The following is a 27,975-nucleotide window of genomic DNA, read 5'->3' on the forward strand; positions in this document are numbered from 1 at the left end:
CAACCACAGGAAAAAGTCTGGAAAACCTCCAAAAGCATGGAATTTAAAGAACACGCTACTAAAGAATGAATGGGTCAACCAGGCAATTAGAGAAGAAATTTAAAAATATATGGAAACAAACGAAAATGAAAATACAACAATCCAAATGCTTTGGGATGCAGCGAAGGCAGTCCTGAGAGGAAAATACATTGCAATCCAGGCCTATCTCAAGAAACAAGAAAAATCCCAAATACAAAATCTAACAGCACACCTAAAGGAAACAGAAGCAGAGCAGCAAAGACAGCCTAAATCCAGCAGAAGAAGAGAAATAATAAAGATCAGAGCATAAATAAACAATATAGAATCTAAAAAAACTGTAGAGCAGATCAACGAAACCAAGAGTTGGTTTTTTGAAAAAATAAACAAAATTGATAAACCTCTAGCCAGGCTTCTCAAAAAGAAAAGGGAGATGACCCAAATAGATAAACTCATGAATGAAAATGGAATTATTACAACCAATCCCTCAGAGATACAAGCAATTATCAGGGAATACTATGAAAAATTATATGCCAACAAACTGGACAACCTGGAAGAAATGGACAAATTCCTAAACACCCACACGTTCCAAAACTTAATCAGGAGGAAATAGAAAGCTCGAACAGACCCATAACCAGTGAAGAAATTGAATCAGTCATCAAAAATCTCCCAACAAATAAGAGTCCAGGACCAGATGGCTTCCCAGGGGAGTTCTACCAGACGTTTAAAGCAGAGATAATACCTATCCTTCTCAAGCTATTCCAAGAAATAGAAGGGGAAGGAAAACTTCCAGACTCATTCTATGAAGCCAGTATTACTTTGATTCCTAAACCAGACAGAGACAGGCCAATATCCCTGATGAATATGGATGCAAAAATTCTCAATAAGATACTAGCAAATCGAATTCAACAGCATATAAAAAGAATTATTCACCATGATCAAGTGGGATTCATTCCTGGGATGCAGGGCTGGTTCAACATTCGCAAATCAATCAATGTGATACATCACATTAATAAAAGAAAAGATAAGAACCATATGATCCTGTCAATCAATGCAGAAAAGGCATTTGATAAAATTCAGCAAACTTTCTTAATAAAAACCCTCGAGAAAGTTGGGATAGAAAGAACATACTTAAAGATCATAAAAGCCATTTATGAAAAGCCCACAGCTAACATCATCCTCAATGGGGAAAAACTGAGAGGTTTTTCCCTGAGATCAGGAACACGACAGGGATGTCCACTCTCACCGCTGTTGTTTAACATAGTGTTGGAAGTTCTAGCATCAGCAATCAGACAACAAAAGGAAATCAAAGGCATCAAAATTGGCAAAGATGAAGTCTAGCTTTCACTTTTTGCAGATGACATGATATTATACATGGAAAATCCGATAGACTCCACCAGAAGTCTGCTAGAACTGATACATGAATTTAGCAAAGTTTCAGGCTACAAAATCAATGTACAGAAATCAGTTGCATTCTTATACACTAATAATGAAGCAACAGAAAGACAAATAAAGAAACTGATCCCATTCAAAATTGCACGAAGAAGCATAAAATACTTACGGATAAATCTAACCAAAGATGTAAAAGATCTGTATGCTGAAAACTATAGAAAGCTTATGAAGGACATTGAAGAAGATATAAAGAAATGGAAAAACATTCCGTGCTCATGGATTGGAAGAATAAATATTTCAAAATGTCAATACTACCCAAAGCTATCTACACATTCAACACAATCCCAATCCAAAATTGCACCAGCATTCTTCTCGAAACTAGAACAAGCAATCCTAAAATTCATATGGAACCACAAAAGGCCCCGAATAGCCAAAGTAATTTTGAAGAAGACCAAACAGAAGGCATCACAATTCCAGACTTTAGCCTCTACTACAAAGCTGTAATCAAGACAGCATGGTATTGGCATAAAAACAGACACATAGACCAATGGAATAGAATAGAAATCCCAGAACTAGACCCACAAACGTATGGCCAACTCACCTTTGACAAAGCAGGAAAGAACATCCGATGGAAAAAAGACAGTCTCTTTAACAAATGGTGCTGGGAGAACTGGACAGCAACATGCAGAAGGTTGAAACTAGACCACTTTCTCACACCATTCACAAAAGTAAACTCAAAATGGATAAAGGACCTGAATGTGAGATAGGAAACCATCAAAACCCTAGAGGAGAAAGCAGGAAAAGACCTCTCTGACCTCAGCCATAGCAATTTCTTACTTGACACATCCCCAAAGGCAAGGGAATTAAAAGCAAAAATGAACTACTGGGACCTTATGAAGATAAAAAGCTTCTGCACAGCAAAGGAAACAACCAACAAAACTAAAAGGCAACCAACGGAATGGGAAAAGATATTTGCAAATGACATATCGGACAAAGGGCCAGTATCCAAAATCTATAAAGAGCTCACCAAACTCCACACCCGAAAAACAAATAATCCAGGGAAGAAATGGGCAGAAAACATGAATAGACACTTCTCTAAAGAAGACATCCAGATGGCCAACAGGCACATGAAAAGATGCTCAACGTCGCTCCTCATCAGGGAAATACAAATCAAAACCACACTCAGATATCACCTCACGCCACTCAGAGTGGCCAAAATGAACAAATCAGGAGACTATAGATGCTGGAGAGGATGTGGAGAAACGGGAACCCTCTTGCACTGTTGGTGGGAATGCAAATTGGCGCAGCCGCTCTGGAAAACAGTGTGGAGGTTCCTCAGAAAATTAAAAACAGACCTACCCTATGACCCAGCAATAGCACTGCTAGGAATTTACCCAAGGGATACAGGAGTACTGATGCATAAGGGCACTTGTACCCCAATGTTTATAGCAGCACTCTCAACAATAGCCAAATTATGGAAAGAACCTAAATGTCCATCAACTGATGAATGGATAAAGAAATTGTGGTTTATATACACAATGGAGTACTACGTGGCAATGAGAAAGAATGAAATATGGCCCTTTGTAGCAACATGGATGGAACTGGAGAGTGTTATGCTAAGTGAAATAAGCCATACAGAGAAAGACAGATACCATATGGTTTCACTCTTACGTGGATCCTGAGAAACTTAACAGAAACCCATGGGGGAGGGGAAGGGAAAAAAAAAAAAAGAGGTTAGAGTGGGAGAGAGCCAAAGCATAAGAGACTCTTAAAAACTGAGAACAAACTGAGGGTTGATGGGGGGTGGGAGGGAGGGTGGGTGATGGGTATTGAAGAGGGCACCTTTTGGGATGAGCACTGGGTATTGTATGGAAACCAATTTGACAATAAACTTCATATATTGAAAAAAAATAAAAGTGACCTAGGTGTTATATCCTAAGCCTGAGACCACTGAGTTATATCTTTCAGTTGGAATGGCCATTTAATCTCTCACCCATAACAGAAAGAATTATGCAGCCGTTGCTTAAACCCTTATGCAGTTCACACATAGGGAAGTGTCTATTTTAAAAACCACCTTCTTGGGGTGCTTGGGTGGCTCAGTCGTCAAGCATCCAACTTCAGCTCAGGTCATGATCTCACAACTTGTGAGTTCGAGCCCTGCATCAAGCTCTGTTCTGAGAACTCAGAGCCTGGAGCCTGCTTCAGATTCTGTGTGTGTCTCTCTCTCTGCCCATCCCTCACTAGTTCTGTCTGTCTGTCTCTCTCTCTCTCTCTCTCTCTCTCTCTCTCAAAAATAAATAAAAACATTTTAAAAAATTAAAAAAAAAAAAAACACCTTCTTTAAGACTTCTCCTGAAATAGAGGGACCAAATAGTCTGAAAGGTCTGCTTTAAAAAAAAAAAAAAAGTTTATTTATTTTGAGACAGAGCACATGAGAGGGGAAGGGACAGAGAGAGAAGGAGAGAGAGAATCCAAAGCAAACTCTATACTGTCAATACAGAACCCAACACAGGGCTCAATCCTATGAACCATCATGAGATCATAACCTGAGCCGAAATCAAGAGTCAAATACTTAACTGACTGAGCCACCCAGTCACCTCTGAAGGGTCTTCTTATTACAATACAACTACATCCATGACATAGCATACTTTCTGAAGCATTCTTGGGTTTGCAGGAAAAAATAGAAATCTCTAGGGGCAACAAAGAAAAACAATAAACAAAATAAGCTAAGAATGGAGTGGGAGATGGTAATCAGTATTCACTAGGCAAACCCAAAGTCATGGTTGCCCCAGTAAAAATAACAACACTGCGTGAAGAGGGTAAGATGGCAGAGTAGGAAGATTCTTAACTCACATCCTCCCATAGACATACCAAGGCTGCAACTGCATACAGTGCCACCCTACTCTGAGAAAGACCAGAAAAGCAGCAGAACAGAACTTTAACAGCTAAAGATATAAATAAAAAGTCACACAGGGTGCTTGATCATGATCAAGTCATGATCTCATCGTTCATGGGTTCCAGCCCCACATTAGGCTCTGCGTTCACAGCTTGGAGCCTGGAGCCTGCTTCAGATTCTGTCTCCCTCTCTTTCTCTCTGCCCCTCCCCTGCTTGTTTTCTCTCTCTCCCCTCCCCCTCTCTCTCTAAAATAAATAAATAAATAAATACGTAAATAAAATAAACAGGTAGGAGGGGCAAAGATGCCATCAGGAACTAACCCTGGTACAGAGCCCCACAGGCAGGCGGGATATCACAAGTGTGATAAGTCCCCTCACCGAGGAGCAAGGGCTTCAAGCCCCACACTGGGCAACTCCTGCCCTGGGATCTGCACTGGCAAAATGAACCCCCATAACATCTGGCTTTGAAAATCAGCAGGGTTTAACTCTGGAAGAGCTAGAGGGTTATAGGAACTGAGACTCTGTTCTTAAAGGGCTGCCACATTATATCACTCACTCTAGGATCCAACACAAAGGCAGCAGTTTGAAAAGCACCTAGAATGTAGTAAAGATTTATTGACAAATTTTAGGGTATATGATAGAGGGACAAGGGTCTGTAAGAAATTTCTCCAGGAAGAGAAGTGCTGGAAAGCACCCTTTCTCCCCGCTCGTTCAGGTGAGATGGCCTGACACTGGGGGATGCCGGCTCTGGCACCCTCCATCTACCTTGTTAGCGCCACTGAACCTATCCCAGCCTCCCCTTCCAGATCCACCCTGCCCAACCTGCTTACCCTGACAAGTGTCTTCCTAAGCAACTACTGTTCTGTCACACCCAGCAGCTAGCCTCAGCCAGCACAGACATTCCTTTAAAGTGACTCCTTCTCCAGGGAGAGCCAGTCCCACCCATCGCCATGTCTACAATAGTCCAACTGGGCCTCAGAGCTGGCCGTGCCAGGGACCAGTGCCAGCCCCACTTACCAGTGCACCCACAGCAGTTGTGGCCCAATCACAACAAGAAGGTACACATAGTCCACACAAGGGTCATCCCTGGATCATGTGGTTCAGGAGACCAGCAGGCCCCATGTGCTACTGGGCCCCACAAAGACACTTCTTCAAGGCCAGGAGACACAGCTGACCTACTTAATACATACAAGTTAGACAAAATAGAGAAAGTTAGACAAAATAATGAGACAGAGGAATATGTTCCAAATAAAAGAATAAGACAAAACCTCAGAAAAAGAACTAAATGAAACAGAGATAAGCAACCTACCTGATAAAGAGTTCAAAGTAATGATCATAAAGATACTGACCAAACTTGAGAGAAGAGTAGATGAACTTAGTAAGAATTTCAATAAAGAGATAGAAAATGTAAGAAAGAACCAATAAGAGCTGAAGAATACAATAACTGAAATGAAAAATACACTAACGGGAATCAATAGCAGATTAGAGGATGCAAAAAAGAAAAAAAAAGATTAGAGGATACAGAATGGGTCAATGATCTAGAGACAAGGTAGTGAAAATCATCTAAGCTGAACAGCAAAAAGAGAAAAGAATTTTTAAAATGAGGTAGGGTAATGGACCACCAGAGCAACATTGAGTACACAACCATTCATATTATAGGGTCTCAGAAGGAAAAGAGAGAAAGAAAGGGGTAGAAAATTTAGTTGAAAATTTCCCTAATCTGAAAAAGGAAACAAACATCCAGGTCCAGGAAACATAGACAGCCCCAAACAAGATGAACCCAAAGATGTTCACATCAAAGCACATATTAATGCCTAATGGCATTTTAATTCCAAAAACTAAAAATAAAGAGAGAATATTAAAAATAGCAAGAGAAGGGGTACCTGGGTGGCTCAGTCAGTTGAGCGTCTGACTCTTAACTTTGACTCAGGTCATGATCTCACAGTTTGTGAGTTTGAGCCCCATATCAGGCTCTGTGCTGACAGCGCAGAGCCTGCTTGGGATTCTGTCTCCCTCTCTCTTTGCCCCTCCCCTGTTTGCTCTCTATCTCTCTCTCAAAATAAATAAAAATAAACATAAATTAAAAAAAAGATTCTCTCTCCTTATTTTCCTTTCTCCCAGTTGTGTTCTCTCTCTCTCTAAAATAAATAAATAAAAATAAATCTAAAAAAAAGAGAAAGCAAACTAGTTTAAAGAAAATAGCAAGAGAAAAGTAACTAGTTATGTACAAGAAAACACATGTAAGAGTATCATCTGATTTTTCAGCAGAAACTTTGCAAGCCAGAAGAGAATGACATGATATATTCTAAGTGCTGAAAGGAAAAAACCAACAACCAAGGATACTCTACCCAGCAAGGCTATCACTCAGAATTAAAGGAGTTCACTCAGATTGAACTGAGTTTCCCAGGCAAACGAGTTAAAGGAGTTAATCACCACTAACCTGGCCTTAACAAGAAATGTTAAAGGAACTTCTTTAAGCAGAAAAGGAAAGGCCACCAGTAGAAGAAACTTATGAAACAAAAAAATTCACTGGTAAAAGCAAACATGTAATAAAGGTAATAGATCAATCACTTACAAAGTAGTATAAAGGTTAAAATACAAAAGCAGTAAACCAATTATATCTACAATAATTAGCTAAGGGACACATAAAGTAAAAAGATGTAAAATATGTTAAGTACATAAAATGCTGTATGGGGAGTAAAATGTACTACTTTTAGAATGTATTTAAACTTAAACATCAAATTAAAATAGACTGTTAAATAGTACTAGAAGTCTTAGCCTCAGCAATCACACAACAAAAAGAAATAAAAGGCCTCCAAATCAGCAAGGAAGAAGTCAAACTTTCACGACTTGCAGACTTCTTGATACTCTGAAGAAAACCCAAAAGATTCCACCAAAAAATTGCTGAAGTCGCAGGATATGAAATAAACATACAGAAATCTATTACATTTCTATATACCAATAACGAAGCAGCAGCAGAAGAAATCAAAGAAGCGATCCTATTTATGATTGCACCGAAAACAATTAGATACCTAGGAATAAACCTAAACAAAGAGGTAAAGGTCTACACTCTAAAAACTATAGAAGACTTACGAAAAAAATTGAAGAGGACACAAAGAAATGGAAAAGCATTCCATGTTCATGGATTGGAAGAACAAACACTGTTAAAATGTCTATGCTACCCAAAGTGATCTACACATTTAATGCAATCCCCAACAAAATATCGCCAGCATTTCCCACAGAGTTACAACAAACAATCCTAAAACTTGTATGGAACTAGAAAAGACCCCAAAGAGCCAAAGCAATTTTGAAAAAGAAAAACAAAACTAGAGGCATCACAATTCCAGATTTCAAGCTATATTATAAAGCAGCAGTCATCAAGACACTAGGGTACTGGCACAAAAACAGACACATAGATCAATGGAACAGAAGAGAGTGGGGCAGAAAAAATAAATAAATAAAAATGTATAATAAATAGATAGATAAATAAATAAATAAATAAATAAATGGAAAAGAATAGAAAACCCAGAAATGGACCTACAACTATATGGTCAAGTAATCTTTGACAAAGCAGGAAAGAATATCCAATGGAAAAAGACAGTCTCTTCAACAAATGGTGTTGGGAAAGCTGGACAGCAACATGCAGAAGAATGAAACTGGGCCTCCTTTTTTTTTTAGTTTATTTATTGGTTTTGAGACAGACAGAGAAACATAAGTGAGGGAGGGGCAGAGAGAGGGGGAGAATCCCAAGCAGTCTCTGCACTGTTAGTGTAAAACCCAATGCGAAGGTCGAACTCATGAAACCATGAGATCATGACCTGAGCAGAAATCAAGAATTAGATGCTTAACTGACTGAGCCACCCAGGTGCCCCATGGACCACTTTCTTATACCACACACAAAAATAAACTCAAAATGGATAAAAGACCGAAATGTGAGACAGGAAACCATCAAAATCCTAAAGGAGAACACAGGCAGCAACCTCTTTGACCTCAGCCATAGCAATTTCTTACTAGACATGTCTCCAGAGGCAAGGAAAACAAAAGCAAAAATGAACTATTGGGACCTCATCAAGACAAAAATCTTCTGTACAGTGAAGGAAACAATCAAAAAAACTAAAAGTCAACTGACAGAATGTGAGAAGATATTTGCAAATGACATATCAGATGAAGGGTTAGTATCCAAAATCTCTAAAGAACTTACCAAAATCAACACCCAAAAAACACATAATCCAGTGAAGAAATGGGCAGAAGACAAGAATAGATACTTTTCCAAAGAAGACATCCAGACAGCTATGAGACACATGAAAAGCGTGCTTAACGTCACGTATCATCAAAAAATAGGAGTCAAAACCAAGATGAGATACCACCTCACACCTGTCAGAATGGTTAAAATTAACAACATAAGAAACAACAGGTGTTGGCAAGGATGCAGAGAAAGGGAAACCCTCTTACACTATTGATGGGAATGAAAACAGGTGCAGCCACTCTGGAAAACAGTATGGAGGTTCCTCAAAAAGTTAAAAATAGAACTACCCTATGATCCAGCAATTGCACTCTAGGCATTTACCCAAAGGATACAAACATATAGATTCAATGGGGTACATGCACCTTGATGTTTACAGCAGCAATATCAACAATAGCCAGACTAGGGAGAGAGCCCAAATGTCCATCAACAGATGGATGAATAAAGAAGATGCAGTATATATACACGATGGAATATTACTTAGCCATAAAAAAGAATGAAATCTTGCCATTTGCGATGACATGGATGGAGCTAGAATGTACTATGCTAAGCAAAATAAGACAAATGCCATATGATTTCACTCATTTGTGGGACTTAAGAAACAAAACAGATGAGCATATGGGGCAGCAGGGAAAGAGAGAGGGAAACAAACCATGAGAGTCTCTTCTCCAAAAATAGGGAACAAACAGGACGTGGGTGGGGGATGAGCTAGATGAGTGATGGGTACTAAGGAAGGCATTTGCTATGATGAGCACTGGCTGTTGTATGTAAGTGATGAATCACTGAATCCTACTCCTGAAACCAAGATTGCACTATATGTTAACTAACTAGAATTTAAATAAAAATTTGAAAATAAAATAAAATAAAACAGACTATTAAATACATAGGGTGTTCTATATAAACCTCATGGTAACCACAAACCAAAAACTTGTAACAGATACACAAGGAATTTTAAAGACAAAGAAATCCAAGAATAACACTGAAGAAAATCATCAAATCACAAGAAAGCAAGAAAAGAAAGGAACAGAGAAGAACTATAAAAAGAACCAGAAAACAATGAACAAAATGGCAATAAGCACAAATATCAATAATTACTTTAAATGTAAATGAACTAAATGCTCCAATCAAAAGATGTAAGGTGACTAAGTGATTAAACAAAACCAAAAAAACTAGATTCATCTATATGCTGCCTACAAGAGACTCACTTCACATATAGACATATACAGACTGAAAGTGAAGGGATAGAAAAAGATATTCCATACAAATGGAAATGAAAAAAAGCTGGGGTAGCAATATTTATATCACACAAAATAGACTTCAGAACAAAAAACATAACAAGGGACAAAGAACAGCATTACATAATGCTAAAGGGAGCAAAAGGATATAGCAATTGTAAATCTCTATCCACCCAATATAGAAGCATCTAACTTATAAAGTAAGTATTAACAGATATAAAGGGAGAAATTGACATAATACAAAAATAGTAGGGGACTTTAATACTCCACTTACATCAATGGATAGATCATCCCAGACAGAAAATCAATAAGGAAACAGTGGCTATGAATGACATTAGATCAGATGGACTCAAGAGATATACAGAGAACATTTCATCCAAAAACAGCAGAATGCATTTTTTTCAAGTATATCTAAAACACTTCAAGATAGGTCATATATCAGGCCATAAAACAGGTCTTAATACATTTAAGAAAATTTAAATCATGTCAAGCATCTTTTCTGATCACAAGAGTATGAAATTAGAGGCTAAACAACATGCTACTAAAAAGAAAAAAAATGGGTTAACAAAGAAATAAAACAGAAAATTAACAAATACCTTGAGGTAAATAAAAATGGGAACACATTGTTTACAAATAAATATATAGGACACAGCAAAAGCAGTTCTAAGAGGGAAGTTTATGGTGATACGAGCTTACCTCAAGAAATAGGAAAAATATCAAATAATCTAATCTTACACCTAAAGGAACTAGAAAAAAGAAGAATAAAGCCCAAAGTTAGTTGAGGGAAGGAAATACTAAAGATCAGAGAGCAGAAATAAATAAAATATGGGGTGCCTGGGTGGCTCAGTTGATTAAGCATCTGACTTCGGCTCAGGTCATGATCTCACGGTTTGTGAGTTCAAGCTCCATGTTGGGCCCTGTACTGACAGATCAGAGCCTGGAGCCTGCTTCAGGTTCTGTGTCTCCCTCTCTTTCTTCCCCTCTCTGCTAGCACTCTGTCACTCTCTCTTTCTCTCTCTCAAAAAATAAATAAAGCTTAAAAATTTTTTTAATTAAAAAAAAAGAAAATATAAACTGAAAAAAAAAAAAGATCAGTGAACTTAAAAGGCATTTCTCTGAAAATAACACCTTGATACACCTTTAGCCAGACTCATCAAGAAAAGAAGAGAGAGTACTCAAATAAATAAAATGAGAAATGAAATAGAAGGTACAATGACTCCACAGAAATACAAAGGACTACAAGAGACTACTAGGAAAAATTATTTACCAACAAATTCCAACAACCTAGAAAAAATGGATAAATTCCTAGAAACATACAACCTTAGCAGAATGAATCAAGAAGAAATAGAAAATCTAAGCAGACAAATTATTAGTAATTAAATTGAATCACTAAACAAAAACCTCAAAACCAACAGAAGCCAGGATGAGATGACTGCAAAGGTGAATTCTACCAAATATTTAAAGAAGAGTTAACACCTATTCTCAAACTATTCCAAAAAATAGAAAAGGAAGAATTGTTTCAAATTCATTCTATAAAGACAGCATTACCCCGATAGCAAGACCAAAGACATCACAAAAAAGAAAATTAGAAGTCAATTATCCTTAAGGAACATAGATGCCAAAATCAACAACACATTAAAAGAATCAGTGACCACAATCAAGTGGGATTTATTCTAGGGATGGAAGAATGAGTCAATGTTCACAAATCAATCAGTGGGATACACCACATTAACAAAATAGAGGATAAAAACCATATGCTCATCTCAATAGATGCAGAAAAAGTATTTGATAAATTCAACATCCATTCGTGATAAAACTCTCAACAAAATGATACAGAGGGAACATAACTCAATATAATAAAGCCTATCTATGACAAACTCACAGTTAACATACTCAATGGTTAAAAGGTGAAATATTTTCTCTAACATCAGTAACAACACAAAGATGCTTACCCTCACCACTTGTATTCAACATAGTACTAGAAGTCCTAGCCAGAGCAATCAGATAAGGAACAAAAATAAAAGGAATTCAAATTGGTAAGGAAGAAATAAAACTGTCACTATTCACATATGACATAATATTATATATGGCAAACCCTAAAGACTCCCCCCAAAAAACTATTAGAACTAGTAAGTGAATTCAGTAAATTTGCAGGATACAAAATTAATATATAGAAATGTTACATTTCTATATACTAATAACAAACTAGCAGACAGAAAAATTAAGAAAACAATCCCATCTGAGGTGCCTGGGTGGCTCAGTCGGTTAAGCCTCTGACTCTTGATTTCAGCTTAGGTCATGATCTCACAGTTTGTGAGATCAAGCCCATGTTCGGCTCTGCACTGACAAGAGCAGAGCCTGCTTAGGATTCTCTCTCTCTCCCTCTCTCTCTGCCCCTCCCCTTGAGCTCTCGATCTCTCTCTCAAAATGAATAAACTGAAAAAACAAGAAAACAATCCCATTTAGTAACAAAAACAATTTTTTAATTAAAAAAAGGAAAAAAAAAATCTCTTTTATAATCGCACCAAAAATAATAAAGTATCTAGTAATACATGTTACCAAGGAGATGAAAGACCTATACTCTGAAAACTGTAAGATATTGATGTAAGAAATTAAAGATAACACAAACAAATGAAAAGATATACCCTACTCATGGATCAGAAAAATTAGTATCATTAAAATGTCCTTGCTACCCAAAGCAACCCACAGACTCAATGCAATCTCTATCAGAATGCTAACAACAATTTTCACAGAACTAGAACAAATAATCCTAAAATTATATGGAACCTTAAAAACCCTAAGAGCCAAACCAATCTTGAGAAAGGAGAACAAAGCTGAAGGTATCACACTCCCAGATTTCAAACTATACTACAATGCATTGGTAGTCAGAACAGCGTGGTACACACACAAAAACAGACACATAGATCAATGGAATAAAGCAGAGGGCCAGAAATAAACCCACACTTATATAGTCAATTAATCTATGACAAAGGAGGCAAGACTATAGCATAGGGAAAAGACAATCTTGATAAATGGAACTTTGATAAATGGTACTGAGAAAACTGGATGAACATAATGAAAGGAATGAAATTAGACCACTTTCTTACATCATATAATATACAAAAATAAACTCAAAATGGAATAAAGACTTAAATGTGGGCCCTGAAACCAAAAAACTTCTAAAAGAAAACATCGACCATAATCTCTCTGACATCAGTCTTAGCAATATTTTTTGGATCCCTCTCTTCAGAAAAGGGCCACACAAAAGCAAAAATAAGTAAGCGGGACTACACCAAAATAAAACACTTTTGCACAGCGAAGAAAACCATCAACAAAACGAAAGGCAATCTACTGAAAAGGAGATATTTGCAAGTGATATATCCAATAAAGGGCTAATATCCAAAAAAGATAAAGAAATCATATAAGTTAACATCAATGAAACAGTGTGATTTAAAAATAGGCAGAACACATGAATAGATAATTTTCCAAAAAATACATGCAGATGAACAACGGGCACATGAAAAGATGCTCAACATCACTAATCATCAAGGAAATGCACATCAAAACCACAATAAGGTATCACCTCATACCTGTCACAATGGCTGGAATCAGAAAGACCCAAAATAGCACCTGCCTAGCTCAGTCAGTGGAGTGTATGACTCTTGATCTGTGGACTGAGTTCAAGACCCCCATTGGGTGTAGAGATTACTTACAAATAAAATCTTAAAAAAAAAAAGGGGGGGTCCAAAATAACAAGTGTTGGTGAGGATGTGGAAAAAAAAGGAACCCTCATGCATTATTGGTGAGAATGTAAATTGGTGCAGCACTATGAAAATAGTACGGAGGTTCCTCAAAAAATTAAAAATAAAAATACCATATGATCCAGTAATTCCACTTCTGAGTATTTACCTGAAGAATATAAAAAAAAAAAAACTCATTTGAAAAGATAAATGCACTCTTGTGTTTATTGCAGCATTATTTACAATAACAAAGATATGGAAGCAACATAAGTATCCATCAATAGATGAATGGATAAGGAAATGGTTGTATATATAAACAATGGAATATTAGCCAGTCATTAAAAAAAAGCTCGCCATTTGTGATATGGACCTAAAGGTATTATGCTAAGAGACATAAGTTAGACAAAGAAAACAAATACCATTTTGATTTCACTTATATGTGGAATCTGAAAAACAAAACAAAGAAAACAAAACAGAAGCAGACTTATAAGTACAGAGAACTGGCGGTTGCCAGAGGAGAGGGGAAAAAGGGCTGGGCAAAGTAGTTGAAGGGGACTAAGAGGTACAAACTCTCAGCACAGGGAATACAGTAAAAAGTATTGTATTACTTTTGTATGGTGACTTATCATGGTGAGTATTTTGTAATGTATATAATGTCAAATCACTATGTTGTACACCTGACACTAGTATAATATTATATGTCAACTACACTTCAATTAAAAATAAATAAATAAATTTTTTAAAATACCAACTTTGGGTCTGACACTAAGCCTTGGACTGGCTTCAAAGTAAGAGACCTGAGTACTGGACTATCACATACGGTCAGGATTCCAGAAGGAAGAAAATACAAATCCTCTCTTCAGGAAGCGTCCATGATTTACATTCTGAGGATTTCATGATTAAGATTAACCAAATGTTAGCTATAAAAGCAAATATTGCAAAATATGTAAATAAACCATCATAAATGAGACCCAGAAGAAACAACAAATAGTAATTCTAGATACTAATAGTTTCATATATTAGAAATATGAGATTTAGAATATGAAACCATCCATGAAATGTTTGAGAAATGAAAGATTGAATCTAAAAATAAATGAGCAATAAAAATATTAAATATGATGAGACAGATACAAAAACAAACAACAGAACTCTTAGGTGGATAATACAATTATTGATTATAAAACTCAAAAGATGGGTTTTAGCAGAAAAGATGCAGCTAAAGCGCTTATTAATATCTTTGAAAAAACTACCCAAAATATAGTACAGAGACAAGGTGTAGGAAATTATGAAAAAGAGATAAAGAGACAAAAAGTAGATGAGAATGTCTAATATAAATTCAATCAGAGTTCCAAAAAGAGAAAACAGAGAAAATGGAGAACAGATATTTACCAAAAAGATCACCACTGATAATTTTCTAAAACTTATTAAGGATATTAACCTATACATAGGATTGTGGTATAGATACAGGTACAAAAATAAAAATAAATCCAGAGGAACTAAATTTATTCTCCTGCCTGAAATAACCTCAATGACGATGTCGACAACAACAAAGGCAAAGTATGTAAAATAATTTTCAAGATACGTGTGAAACAAAAATTTTCAAGACACTGAATACAAAGCAATGAAAGAGAGTAATCAGTGAGAGACTAGAAGTAAATAAAGCCCTATGATTGCTCCAAGTTGCAGACTTGAAAGTTTCCAGGCCAAAGCACAAGGAGAGAGAACGCTGGAGAAGCCCAGCGGACTCTCTGAGTTAAGGAGACAGAGCTAAGAGCCTAGGGAGAGGAAAGCAACAAGAGTTCAGAGGACAGAGTACTGGAGAGAAAAGAGCTATTCCGAGAGATCCTCTGGAGGTCTGCAGAGGGTTCTTCTCAAGTAATCAGCTAAGGAAAGATCAGGATCATCATCAAGATCAGGAAAGATCATAAATGTGAAGAAACTACCTGAGGCTGGGGAAGAAACCATCTGAAAGGATCGGGAGGTAAGAGCACCCAGCACTCACACACTGCTAGAAATGGTGCTGGTTCTAACCAGCCAGTCTGGAAAAACTTAGGATTCAAAGAGTCTTGCCAAAGTATTTACAAACAATTAGCCATAAATTAAGCACTGTTCTGGTCTTCCTAAAGGCCCAAAAGCACCAAACTGTTTTCAAGTAGCTTAATCATGTCACAAATCAAAGTTCAAGAATATTTTTAGAAATGCAAAAATACACAGCATCCAATAAGCTAAAACTCACAATGTCTGCCATCCAATCAAATTTACCAGGCATGCAAAGAAAGCAGAGAACACACCTATGAGGAGAAAAAAACTCACCCAGAACTGGCATAAATGTTAGAATTAACAGACAAGGACATTCAAAGCTGGAAGAGGTCATTCAGATACTAGGAGATAAGTTTTCATGTACTTTGGTGGCATAGAAAATTGCCTTGCCAAAGTTTCAGGGTGGACCTGATGAGATTTCCATATAGAAGCGTCAGGAGACGGCTCTACAGGTACAGGCGCCTGCACTGGTGGAGGACACAAATCTGTGCTTCAACGCTTTCAGGGGTCTCCCTGGCCCCTATATACAGTGGTTTCCAGAAAAGTTAAAGCCTAAAAGTCTGAACCAGCTCCTGGCTGGGTTCCAGGACAGACTTTGCCCATGTGCTCTGCACATTTCTGCTCAGCATCAGGGACCCCAGGAGGCCAGTGTGCCCGTTCAGGGGCCAGAGCTTGGGGCCAGATGGTGGTGCTCTGAGGCTGCTAGGACTTTGGCTAGGACCCCTGCCTGATGGATACAAGCAGACGTACGCAGAGATGCCCATAGCTGAGAAGAGAAGAAAGTCATCTCCCATTACTTCTGGTCCCTGCTTGAGCTACAAAAATATTTTTACAGCCTGATCCTTACAGTAGCCAGTGATGATCACCCTGGTTAGGGATCTGGGGAAGGCTAGCCTGAAACCTCCCCCATCCGACAGGCGCCCCTCCAAGTACTGCCTTCAGGATTACCACTTCCTAGGGTGTTGAGACAGCCTCATCAGCCCTGTTTGGAGGAGCGGTTGGCTCTGCTTGGAGAAACTTTGGGCAAGGGACACCATTTTCTTGCATTCAGAAATTCAATAGTCCTTCCTATAGCCTCCTGGCCTGGGATCCCATGGCAGGATTGAGGGTTTGGGAAGAACCATACAAATAGCTTTAGATGTTTTTAAAATGCAGCAACTAAAAATACTGAAAGTACTTGCTTCCATTATAAAATATATATATCAGCTTTGGGGAAAAAAAAACCTATAACTATATTTTGTACGTTTGCAATGTTAAGTAGAGATATGGCAAATATTTTTGAAATGACCCAAGTTGAGCTTTCAGAGATGAAAACTACAATATCTGAGTTGGAAACATCACTGAATGGGATTTAAAGCAGATTAGATACTTTAGAAGAAAAGATTAGTGAACTTGAAGATAGAACAGTAGAAAATATACAAAATGAGGGCCCCCTGGGTGGATGGTTCAGTTGGTTAAGCATCTAACTCTTGATTCAGTGCAGGTCATGATCTCATGGTCATGGGACAGAAGCCCACATCAGCTTCTGTGATGAGCATGGAGCCTGCTTAAGATTCTCTCTCTTCTTCTGCCCCTCTCCCCTGTTTGCACTTTCTTCTCTCTCTCTCTCCAAAATCAAGCAATCAAGCAATCAAGCAGTAGAACAACTATATAAAATGAACAGAAAAATATTTTAAAAGAAAAAATGTTCAAAACATTATCAGGACTATGTCATTATCAGTGGGCTGATATGTGAGTAAATGGACTCCCCTGAAAAGGGGGGAGGGTAGAAAAAAATACTTGAAGAAAAACTAGCTAAAAAATTCCCGTATTTGATGAAAAACATACACTCACAGATCCAAAAAGCTCAATGACCACCAATCACAAGAAACATAGAGAAAATTATACCAAGGCACATCATAATCAAATTGTTCAAAAGCAATGATACGATGCTCACAACTTAATGAATTCCACAAAATAACGGTCAGAAAATATGTCAGCAGTTAAAATTCAGGTGTGAGTAAAGCAACCAGTCTGAAAAGACTATGTGCTGCATGATCCCAACTATGTCACATTCTGCAAGAGAAAAAAGTATAGAGACAGTAGAAGGGTCAGTGGTTGCTACAGGTTCAAGGGAATGGGAATAAAGAAGGAATGAATAGGTGACATGTGGGGGCTCGGGGGCATGAAATTGTTCTCTATGACATTGTAATGGCGGTGATACGGCATGAAATCAATATTGACTAATTAGTGTGCTTTCCACACGCAGTATATTTTACTAAGAAAACTTGAAAGAAGTGGGGATTTTTGGTTTTGGCTTGCCTGCCTGTCTCTTTCTGTCAGACTTCCTGGGATAGAACCCCACCTGATCTGGGCCCCTAGAAGCTAATTCCTGAAATCAGCTGGAAGAGTCCCACTCATCCCTACTCCTGATAAGGGGCAAGTCTGGACCCACTCTGAGTCATCCAGCTCCTTTACCGTGCTTCCTCATCTATCCCAGGCTTTGTTCTTAGAATGACAACTCAAACTTCAGCTGTCCCTTTCTTCATTCTAATTTGCATTCTCCAGCTGTTGAGGTGCTCTAAGAACCTACTCCTTAGTATCTAATCTTGACCAGTCTCTTATTAATGGCTTTGCTCTTCGTTTCTCAGCACCATCAGATAGGAGGACTCAGCTTCCAAAAATCAGACAGCAGGCAAATAGGGCAAATTTATGTTATTAATTCTCATTCAGAGAGATCTAATAATTTGCTTGTGGTTCCATGGCAAGTAAACTGTAGATAACAAAATTTGAACCCAGTATTCTAATTCCACTATTCCTTCCAGCTTTTTGTAAAGTACCACAGTCATAAGAAGCATTATACGACAACAGTATTTATCAGGATCATCTGTAATAATTATATGTACTGAGCATCTACTTCTCGTGACAATCCTATGAAGCATCCTAAGGCTTGACAGACACTCAACAGACATCACTGAGTGATGAATGAACAAATGGGCAAAGAATATGTTCCCAGTAGTTATTACCTGCATTTACAGATGAGGAAACTAAGGCTCACACTTTTACCAAAGTCACACATCTACATGATGATTTAAACCAGATCAGTCTGTCTCCAAAATCTATACTTTTTCTAGTATTTCACATAGCACTTCACTCCTAATCATAAAAGACTATGGTATCAAACATCCCAACAGAAATCATCTTAAGGACGTTCTCAACTATTATATTTTTACTATAGAAAAAATAAGAGAAATGCAATTCAGTTCCTTGTTACCAATAGGATAAAGAAGGGAACTTTTGGGGCGCCTGGGTGGCGCAGTCGGTTAAGCGTCCAACTTCAGCCAGGTCACGATCTCGCGGTCCATGAGTTCGAGCCCCGCGTCAGGCTCTGGGCTGATGGCTCAGAGCCTGGAGCTTGTTTCCGATTCTGTGTCTCCCTCTCTCTCTGCCCCTCCCCCGTTCATGCTCTGTCTCTCTCTGTCCCAAAAATAAATAAATGTTGAAAAAAAAAATTAAAAAAAAAAAAAGGGAACTTTTGTGATTTGCTCAAAAACAGATATAAACATAATTGTAACATAAAACTCAAAAGAAAACCAGGATATCCCAATAATGGCTCTAACCTGATTTTGGACAGTAGTTCTCCTCTATCTGCACAGTCCACACTGACTTGTCGAATAAGTTCATGAAATACTGTATTGTAAATAGTCTGTTCCTTCTTCAGCATATGCAGTAGTTTGTGCATCTGGCAGAAGATAAGGAGTATCATCAGTGTTTATTACAGTCTTGTCAGTAAAAACCCATTTTAGGAGGTAAACACTCTGAATGTGAATGTTTAAGAAACACCTTGATAGTTTATGTCACTTATATTTTCCTTATAAATATATACACACAAATGATATATTATTTTTAAACATCTATGTTTAATCATGTACCTCTTTATGCAGTGCAATGAGGTTACGGTATTGCTTCCATATCATCCCTGACAAGAGTATATAACCTGAATCTAATCATAAGTACATGTCAGACAAACCAAACTGAAGAACATTCTACTGATTGACTGGCATCTGCTCAAATATCATGGTCAAGAAAAACAAAGAACTGTTTCAAATTATAAGTTGTCTAAAAGAACACAACAACTAAAAGCACCATGTGAGGGGGGCGCCTGGGTGGCTCAGTCAGTTAAGTGTCCAGCTTCAGCTCAGGTCATGATCTCGTGGTTCGTGGGTTCGGGCCCTGTGTCAGACTCTGTGCTGACAGCTTCAGATTCTGTGTTTCCCTCTCTCTCTGCCCCACTGCAACTGGTGCTCTGTCTCTTTCTCTCTCTCAAAAATGAATTAAAAAAATGTTTTTAAATAAATAAATAAAAGCACTATGTGATCCTGGAATCCTGAAACAGAGGGGTAAATAGCTATAAAAACCAATATAGGGAGAATTAATAAAATCTGAAAGTTGAATATGGACAGATAATACTCTCACATAAATGTTAAATCTCCTGACTTGGCAACTGTATTATGCATATGTAAGAGAATGTCCTTATCCATAGGAAATACACCCTGAAATGTTTGGTGATAAAGAGGCATGATGCCACCAGCTTACTCTAAAATAGTTCAGAAAAAAACTATACATATAGAGATATGTATGAAGGGGGGAAGAGAGAACGAATAAGCAAGTAGGGCACAATGTAAACTACTAGAGAATTTGGGTAAAGCTTACATAGAAATGTCTTATACTGAACTTGTCTATAAGTTTCAAATTCTGTAAAAATCAAAATTTACAAAACAGAAAGGGCCTGCATAAAGAAAAATATCTATAACTATGTAAGATTGAAAGAGCTCTTTTCATTAACAAAATAAAATTTTAAGTGGTAAGAAAGCATGGTTTAATTGGCAATGTTTGGTAATGGTACATAAAATAATAAGGGGCTTATAATCAGTGGTACCTTATAGTCAATGAAATACGGTAATAATAATACTAACAGTTATACAGTGTCTATTACATGCCAAGCACTATCTAAACCTTTTATATTCATATGCTATTTAATCTCAACAATCCTATGAAGTAGGTATTATTATTACCGGTAATTTATTGTCTTTTATATAAATTTTAGTTAACATACAGCACAATATTGGTTTCAGGAGCACAGTTCAGTGATTCAACATCCAGTGCTCATCCCAACAAATGCCCTCCTTAATACCCAACACCCATCTAGCCCATCTCCCATCCACCTCCCTCTGTCAACCCTCAGTTTGTTCTCTATTGGTAAGAGTCTCTTGGGGTTTGTTTCCCTCTTTTCTTTTTTCCACCTTTTTCCCATATGTTCATCATGTTTTGTTTCTTAAATTCCATATATTAGTGAAATCATATGATATTTGTCTGTCTTATTTCACTTAGTGTAATACATTCTAGCTCCATCCATGCCATTGCAAATGGCAAGATTTCATTCTTTTTGATGGTTAAGTAATATTCTATTGTATATATATACCACATCTTCTTTATCCATCCATCAGTTGATGGATATTTGGGCTCCCTCAATAGTTAGGCTATTGTTGATAGTGCTGCTATAAACTTGGGGTTCATGTACCCTTTTGAATATGTATTTTTGTATCCTTTCAGTAAATACCTAATAGTGCTACTGCTGAACCGTAGGATAGTTCTATTTTTCGCTTCATAAGATATTACCTCTAATGTAAAGATGAAGATATTGAGGCACAAATACATTAAATAATTTGTCTAAGGTCACTAGCTAATAAATGGCAGGGCAGGGTGTCAATCCAGTCTTTCTGGCTCCCAGAATGCATGCTTTTTTTTTTTTTAATGTTTATTTATTTCTGAGACAGAGAGAGACAGAGCATGAGAGGGGGAGGGGCAGAGAGAGAGGAAGACACAGAAAGGGAAGCAGGCTCTAGGCTCCGAGCTGTCAGCACAGGGCCCAACACGGGGCTCTAACTCACGAGCCATGAGATCATGACCTGAGCCAAAGTCGGCCGCTCAACTGACTGAGCCATCCAGGCGCCCCTCAGAATGTATGCTCTTAACCACTAGGTTACAATGATCTTTGCAATTACCTTGGTTGGCCCTGTATATTCCTGATTCTCCACACCAGCCCTCTCTAGCATGGCGTCCATCACATCATTCAGTTGGACCACGTCTACTCTTTTATTAGGTTTCCTAAAAGATTAAGGTGGCAGACTTATGATATTAGTGTTATAACAGGTCATCCTCAACTGACAAAAAGAATATAATATACAGAAAACGTATACAGTATCGAATATTTGTGATATTTTAAAGCATTAGCCCTACTACATCTAGTAGCGCTTGTACTGATCTAGTGGGTTATACCAGTAATAACACTAAAAAAAGAAGAAGAAAAAGGAAAAAGAAAATGTAAACAGTATGATCCTCTTTTTTGTAAAGAAAATAATAGTTCCCTCCAAAAATTCTCTACACTCTTCGTGTAGGATTGTAAGAACAGAGGAAAAATGTGGAGAGGTAAATACCAAGCTGTTAATACTGGTTACTTCACAGTGTAAGAAAAGAAAAGGGGGAGGAAAGATAAGAGAGAAGATAGGAAGAAAAGGAGAGGTAAGAAGAAGGAAAAAGGAGACAATAGTAGCAGACGTCTGCTGTACAACGTTGCCTGGACTCATTGACACTGTATTGAAAAAAAATTGTTAAGAAGATAGATCTCATGTTAAGTGTTCCTTCCACAGTAAAATAAAATTTTAGAAGAAAGAAATTTAAAACTGTGAAAAAAATATTTTACAGTACTTACATATTATAAATATGTAAAATTGAATATGCAATTGGACAAATGAAAACACTGATTAGATGATAGAATTGTGGACAATTATTGGGTTTCTGCTACAATTTTAATATTTTCTGTATAACAAAGTACTATGAAAAATAAAAATATGCATATTTTCCTTCTAAGAAATACTTTCAAATATAAACCATACTTACATAGATGGGAAGAGCAATAGCCTGTTTTCATTATCTGTGAGGAGAGTAGTATATTTGCTGCAATAAATAAAACGGGTCAATATTACTGGGAGAAAATTAACTGGCCTGTTTATCACATATGACAACATGATGAACCTAAAACCTAATCAAATGGAGAAGCTTGGAGGCAATCAAAACAGTGCATCATTTTACACACAAGATCATACCTACATATCTACAGACACAGATGTAATGATATTTATCATATTTGGAGTATTTTCACTAAAGGAGCTTTAATCACATTCTCCATATGTTAAAATATGAAAACTTTCTTGATTCTTCTTTTTAAATGCCTTTTCAAAGGTGGAAGGGTGTTCTAAGAACACCGAAGTCAACAAAGTTAAGTAATGAAACAGGTTATAAAATAAATAAGCAAGGATGAAACTAGAACCCAGTCTACCTAACTCCCAACCATATCTAAATGAGTATCACATTTAAATTTACATTTAAATGAGTATCACAATGAGAACCACATGGTAATTCATCTAATTCATTATTATTTATGTATCTTTTTCTTCCCCTAGTTAATAACATTTTCTTTGGTTCTGCCACTTACCAGAACTCAAGTTGGTTAATAAGGTCCACTTTCAGAATTTAGATCAGTGAAAAATCTCCAGAGAACATAAAAATTCAAAATAAAGTTTCAAAAATGAGAGAAACCAGAAGCAACGATACCCCAGGAGCAACAGACCCACCCACTATCCAGATCGTGATTTCTAAGTACCATTCTCCACCAAAAGGAATCAGTACTCCCAGGAGAAGCGACATAGCTCATTCCACAGCCTGAGTTGGGAAATACAGGGTGAACCTGGAAATCTTATTGAATCAGAAAATAAGGAAACACTCAAAGAATGATAGGGACATGTCCAAAGAGAATACAAGCCAGATCAAAGGAGCTAACACTGGCCAAATCAAAGAAGTTTTTTTTTTCTTTCTTTTTTTTTAAATTTTTTTTTTCAACGTTTATTTATTTTTGGGACAGAGAGAGACAGAGCATGAACGGGGGAGGGGCAGAGAGAGAGGGAGGCACAGAATCGGAAACAGGCTCCAGGCTCTGAGCCATCAGCCCAGAGCCCGACGCGGGGCTCGAACTCCCGGACCGCGAGATCGTGACCTGGCTGAAGTCGGACGCTTAACCGACTGCGCCACCCAGGCGTCCCCTGAACATAAAAATAAATAATCGCAGTAAAGAATTATAACTCCCTGGGGAAAAAAAAAAAAAGAAATCCTTGAGTCCATATGGTAAAATGCTAACTAATAAACAGATGAGAAATGATGACACTAAAAAAGTCATCAAAAATATCTACAGCTGGTGGGTTGTTAGGAAATTTACACTGAAATATTTGATGATAACAGGTCATGACATCTCCAACTTACTTTTGAATAGTTTTAACGTGTTTATGTATATGTGTATTTTAAAACAAATAAGGCAAAGTGTAAATACTTAGTGAGTTAAAATAGAGAGTACATGAGAGCTCCTTGTCCTTCCTATTTTTATAACTTTTATATAATTTTTAAAATTATATAAAAATAAAAAATCCCCCCCCCAAATGAATTCCATTTAGTTCTCTTTGGCAAAATATTGTTCTGAAAGCTACTATCATAAGGACATGCCGTATAACATGAACTGGCAAGACAGCCTCTGGAGATTTTGTTATAAGACCTTAGTCCAAAGTTCTTGTTGTTTAAACTATGAAACATTCACACACTGTTTCAGCAAATATAAGCAAAATCCCAGTTTTCACCCCATAAGCAGGATGACAAAGAAAACTGGAGATGACAAGTGCACAGGCTGGAGCGAAGCCATCGAGGGTGTGTCAGTTATGAGATGTCAGCTCACAGGGCTACTTTCCTGTCTCCATGGCCATGGCTCAAAACCCATTGCTAAAGAGGCACAGGCAAGCATTCAGAACAAAGCTCCTTTTTCTTTTCTTTAAAGATCAATTGTTTATTTCGAAATTAAACAGTAGGGAAACACAGCACAATTTGACCAGTGAAATCCGAAACTTTTTTCAATAAAACTTTTTCATTAGTTTTTGACACCTTTCTTAAATTTAGGAAGGAAAGCCAAATGTTTCCCTATTTCAATGTAGATATGGGTGCACCGTTCTCAGGTTCTTCTGTGTCTGGGAAGGAGGAAACAGTTCCACCCGTCAGATAGGCAGTGTGTGCATATCACAGTACTCACTCATCATAACACTCCAAACCTGAAACTCCTGTATTTGACACAATATGAAACTCTTCAGGAATCAAAGTGTCTGTTAGTTTCTTTGGCTTAAAAAGAAAGATGGACAAGAACGAAAACATTAGTAAATGAAAAAAACTGAATTGCATAAATCAACACTCCTATCCCAAAGGGATACTATTTATTAAGTTAAGCGATTTTGATTACAGAGAGAACAGTATCAGTAACTAATATGGATCATGGCAAGTAGTAAAAAACTGTTAGCAGAGAACACATTAAAAAAATAACCATAAATTAAAGAGCCTTGGTTTTAGTATTATTTACACATGTCCCTACATTCAGTAACCCACTGACTCTAAAATTCACCTTAGCAATATGCCAAAAATAAGAATTCTACAGCCTTAAACAGTAAATTAAAAAAAAATCCAGTCTCCTATACTGTATTTTCTAGATTTCTGTAACTATAGTTATATAGTTATCCACTTAGATAAATAAGGTATTCTAGATCTTTTCACACTAAATATCCTTTCCTAGAAATAATTAGAAAGTGCTACAAAACTAATAAGCAATACAATTATAGTACAACATTGCTTTATATTTTAAGGAAATGATTTTTTTTAAGTACAGAAAGAGGAAATTATTTGTCAAATACTCTATTTACCTCATGAGGCACAATGACACCATCATTTGACTGTAATGAACGGTCCAAACGTGGGGGACAAAGCGAACTCTCCCTAGTCTCTCCTTTAACATATTTAACATCATACAGAAAAGAAATATCCCTAAAAAATAAGAAAAATATATTCACAAAATAAATTTTCTGTCTGGCTACTGGATAAGAGTAGGTAAGGTCCTTCTAGTGCATGGAAAGGGGCACAGAACCAGTCTCCTGTCCTCATACGTCACTAAGACAGCTGAGGTATTAGACATGAACCACCCCCACCCCCATCCCATTCTTCCTCTTCTCCACCTCACATTTCTCATTCACTTCACAAATTCTTTCCCCTCCTTCAACTTCAGGCTAAGATACATTCTCTTCCCCAGGGTTATTTCCTCCCTTGATGTCCTTGATTTCATCCTTAGCCACATCCTTTGGGATCTCATTCCATCAGTCTGCTTTCTGTGTGTCTCCCCTTCTCTTGGAATATAACTTTGGTCTATAACTCAAGTCTCTTCCCCTTCTAAAAATCTTCCCTTGACCATGCACTGCTGTCATCTTATCACGACCTATTTATTGATCAATGGATCTCTCACTCTGTTAAACATCAGATTCCTTGAAATTTCCTTGCAATCTTGATTTCCATCTCCATCTCTTTGAAACCACTCTAAAAAGCTGATGACTTTCCACTGCTAAGTCATCAGTTCTTCCCTTCCACTGTTTCCCTGTAATATTTCCCAGGGTTGATCATCTCTCTTTTTAAAAACACTCTCCTTTCCTCTATCCTCTGTGCTATTGGATTCTCCTTGTTCTTTTGCCGTAACTACTCCTTCTTGGACTTCTCTATGACCTCCCGCCTACTAAAGGGAAATGTTCTGCAACATTCTGACCTCATCCCTCTGTCTTCTTTCCCTATGCTTTCTCTCTAAGCAATGCCATCAAATCTCACCTTATCACATTTGTTACCTCTCTCTATATATACCACTAATTCTTGCTCCATTCTAACTTTTCACCCTCCTATCCTCACTAATTCTGTCAGGAAGTACCACCACTCCATTCATCAAAATCTCAGCATATATTGTTGATTCCTTCCCATCCATTGCCCTAATTTCCATATATCACTAACACTCATTAATTTTACAGTCACCCTCATTATCACTCTAGTATTTGATCCTATTGTCTCTTGCCAATGCCAAATCACTAGTCCAAGCTGTCCATACTTTTTAATGTGGATTCTCAAGTCTCTCTAGTATATTCTACACACTTCTTCCAGATTCATCGTCCTATAGCACAGTTATAATCATGTCACTTACTGCACGTGATTTTCACATGTCTCTGTCCCTCCAATTATAATTGGTATAGCCATTATGAAAAATAGTATGGAGCTTCCTTTAAAAAATAAACAATAGAACTACCATATGATCTACCAACCCCACTTCTGGGTTTATATCCAAAGGAAAATAACCTGGTTCTTGACAAGATATCTACACTTCCATGTTCACTGCTGCATTATTCACAATAGCCTACATATGGAAACAACTTGAATGTCCATTAGCGAATGAATGAAAAAATGTACACACACACACACTGAAATGTTATTCAGCCTTTAAAAAGGAAATCCTGTGCTGACATGACAGCTCAGAGCCTAGAGCCTTCTTCGGATTCTGTGTCTCCCTCTCTCTCTGCCCCTCCCCCACTTGTACTCTCTCTCTCTCTCTCTCTCTCTCTCTCTCTCTCTCTCTCTTTCAAAAATAAATAAAACATTTAAATAAATAAAACATTTAAATAAATAAAAATAAAAAGGAAATCCTGCCATTTGTGATAGCATGGGTGAAGCTGGAGAACATTATGCCAAGTGAAATAAGCCAGACAAAAACAAATACTGTATGATTTCATTCATATGTCAAATGAGGGTATAAAGGGAGGGGGAGAAATGAGGAGATGTTGGTCAAAAAGTACAAAGTTTCAGTTATGCAAGATGAATGAGTTCTGGAGATCTAATGTACAGCATGGTGATGTTAGTTAGCAATACTCTATTGTGCATTTGAAATGTGCTAATATATCTTAAATTTAATCTTCTTACCACACACACATAAATGCTAACTATATAGAGGTGACAGATAAGTTATTTAGCTTGATGGTGATCTTTTCACAATGTATACATTTATTAAAACATCAAATTGTACACCTTAAATATACACAATTTTTGTGCCAAAGATATCTCAATAAAGTTGTTTTTTCAGAAAGACGCTCTCAGGATGATGGGACATTAGTCATTATTACACCAGTAACTGCCAGAGATTGGCCAATACAACTTTGTTAGCTAAAAACAATGAATGGTTCATATATATACACATATACATCTTTTGAAGGGAAATATTGGTTTGGTAAATGTCATTCAAATTTTCTAAGAGTAATTTTAGGAGGCTTTATATTTCTATTAAATTATTGGTTATCTTTATTTTTAGAGGAAACATTTGGTCTATTTGTTGGAATATAACTTTTCATTAAAAAATAGAGATATGTTTTATTTCTCATAAAACTCTTGTGGAAAATCACCTGCTTCTACTCTCTGGAAAACCTATTTTTATTTA

At 37.1% G+C, this 27,975-nt stretch overlaps 1 protein-coding gene and 1 pseudogene across 1 annotated transcript in view; one reads left to right on the top strand and one right to left on the bottom strand.

Moving 5' to 3' along the window:
- Positions 1-27,975, bottom strand: part of AXDND1 (axonemal dynein light chain domain containing 1) — an 81,819-nt gene that overhangs the window by 45,569 nt on the left and 8,275 nt on the right. The window contains exons 5-9 of the mRNA XM_015075520.3: positions 25,385-25,505; positions 24,727-24,812; positions 22,500-22,556; positions 21,605-21,707; positions 19,160-19,281 (exon numbers count right to left, since the gene is read on the bottom strand). Of these exons, the coding sequence (XP_014931006.1) occupies positions 19,160-19,281; positions 21,605-21,707; positions 22,500-22,556; positions 24,727-24,812; positions 25,385-25,505 (489 nt within the window). The remainder of the gene's footprint in view (positions 1-19,159; positions 19,282-21,604; positions 21,708-22,499; positions 22,557-24,726; positions 24,813-25,384; positions 25,506-27,975) is intronic.
- LOC106977944 (inosine triphosphate pyrophosphatase-like) lies at positions 15,055-16,453 on the top strand (annotated as a pseudogene).

The sequence above is a fragment of the Acinonyx jubatus genome, chromosome E4, assembly GCF_027475565.1.
Source record: "Acinonyx jubatus isolate Ajub_Pintada_27869175 chromosome E4, VMU_Ajub_asm_v1.0, whole genome shotgun sequence".
Lineage (NCBI taxonomy): Eukaryota > Metazoa > Chordata > Mammalia > Carnivora > Felidae > Acinonyx > Acinonyx jubatus.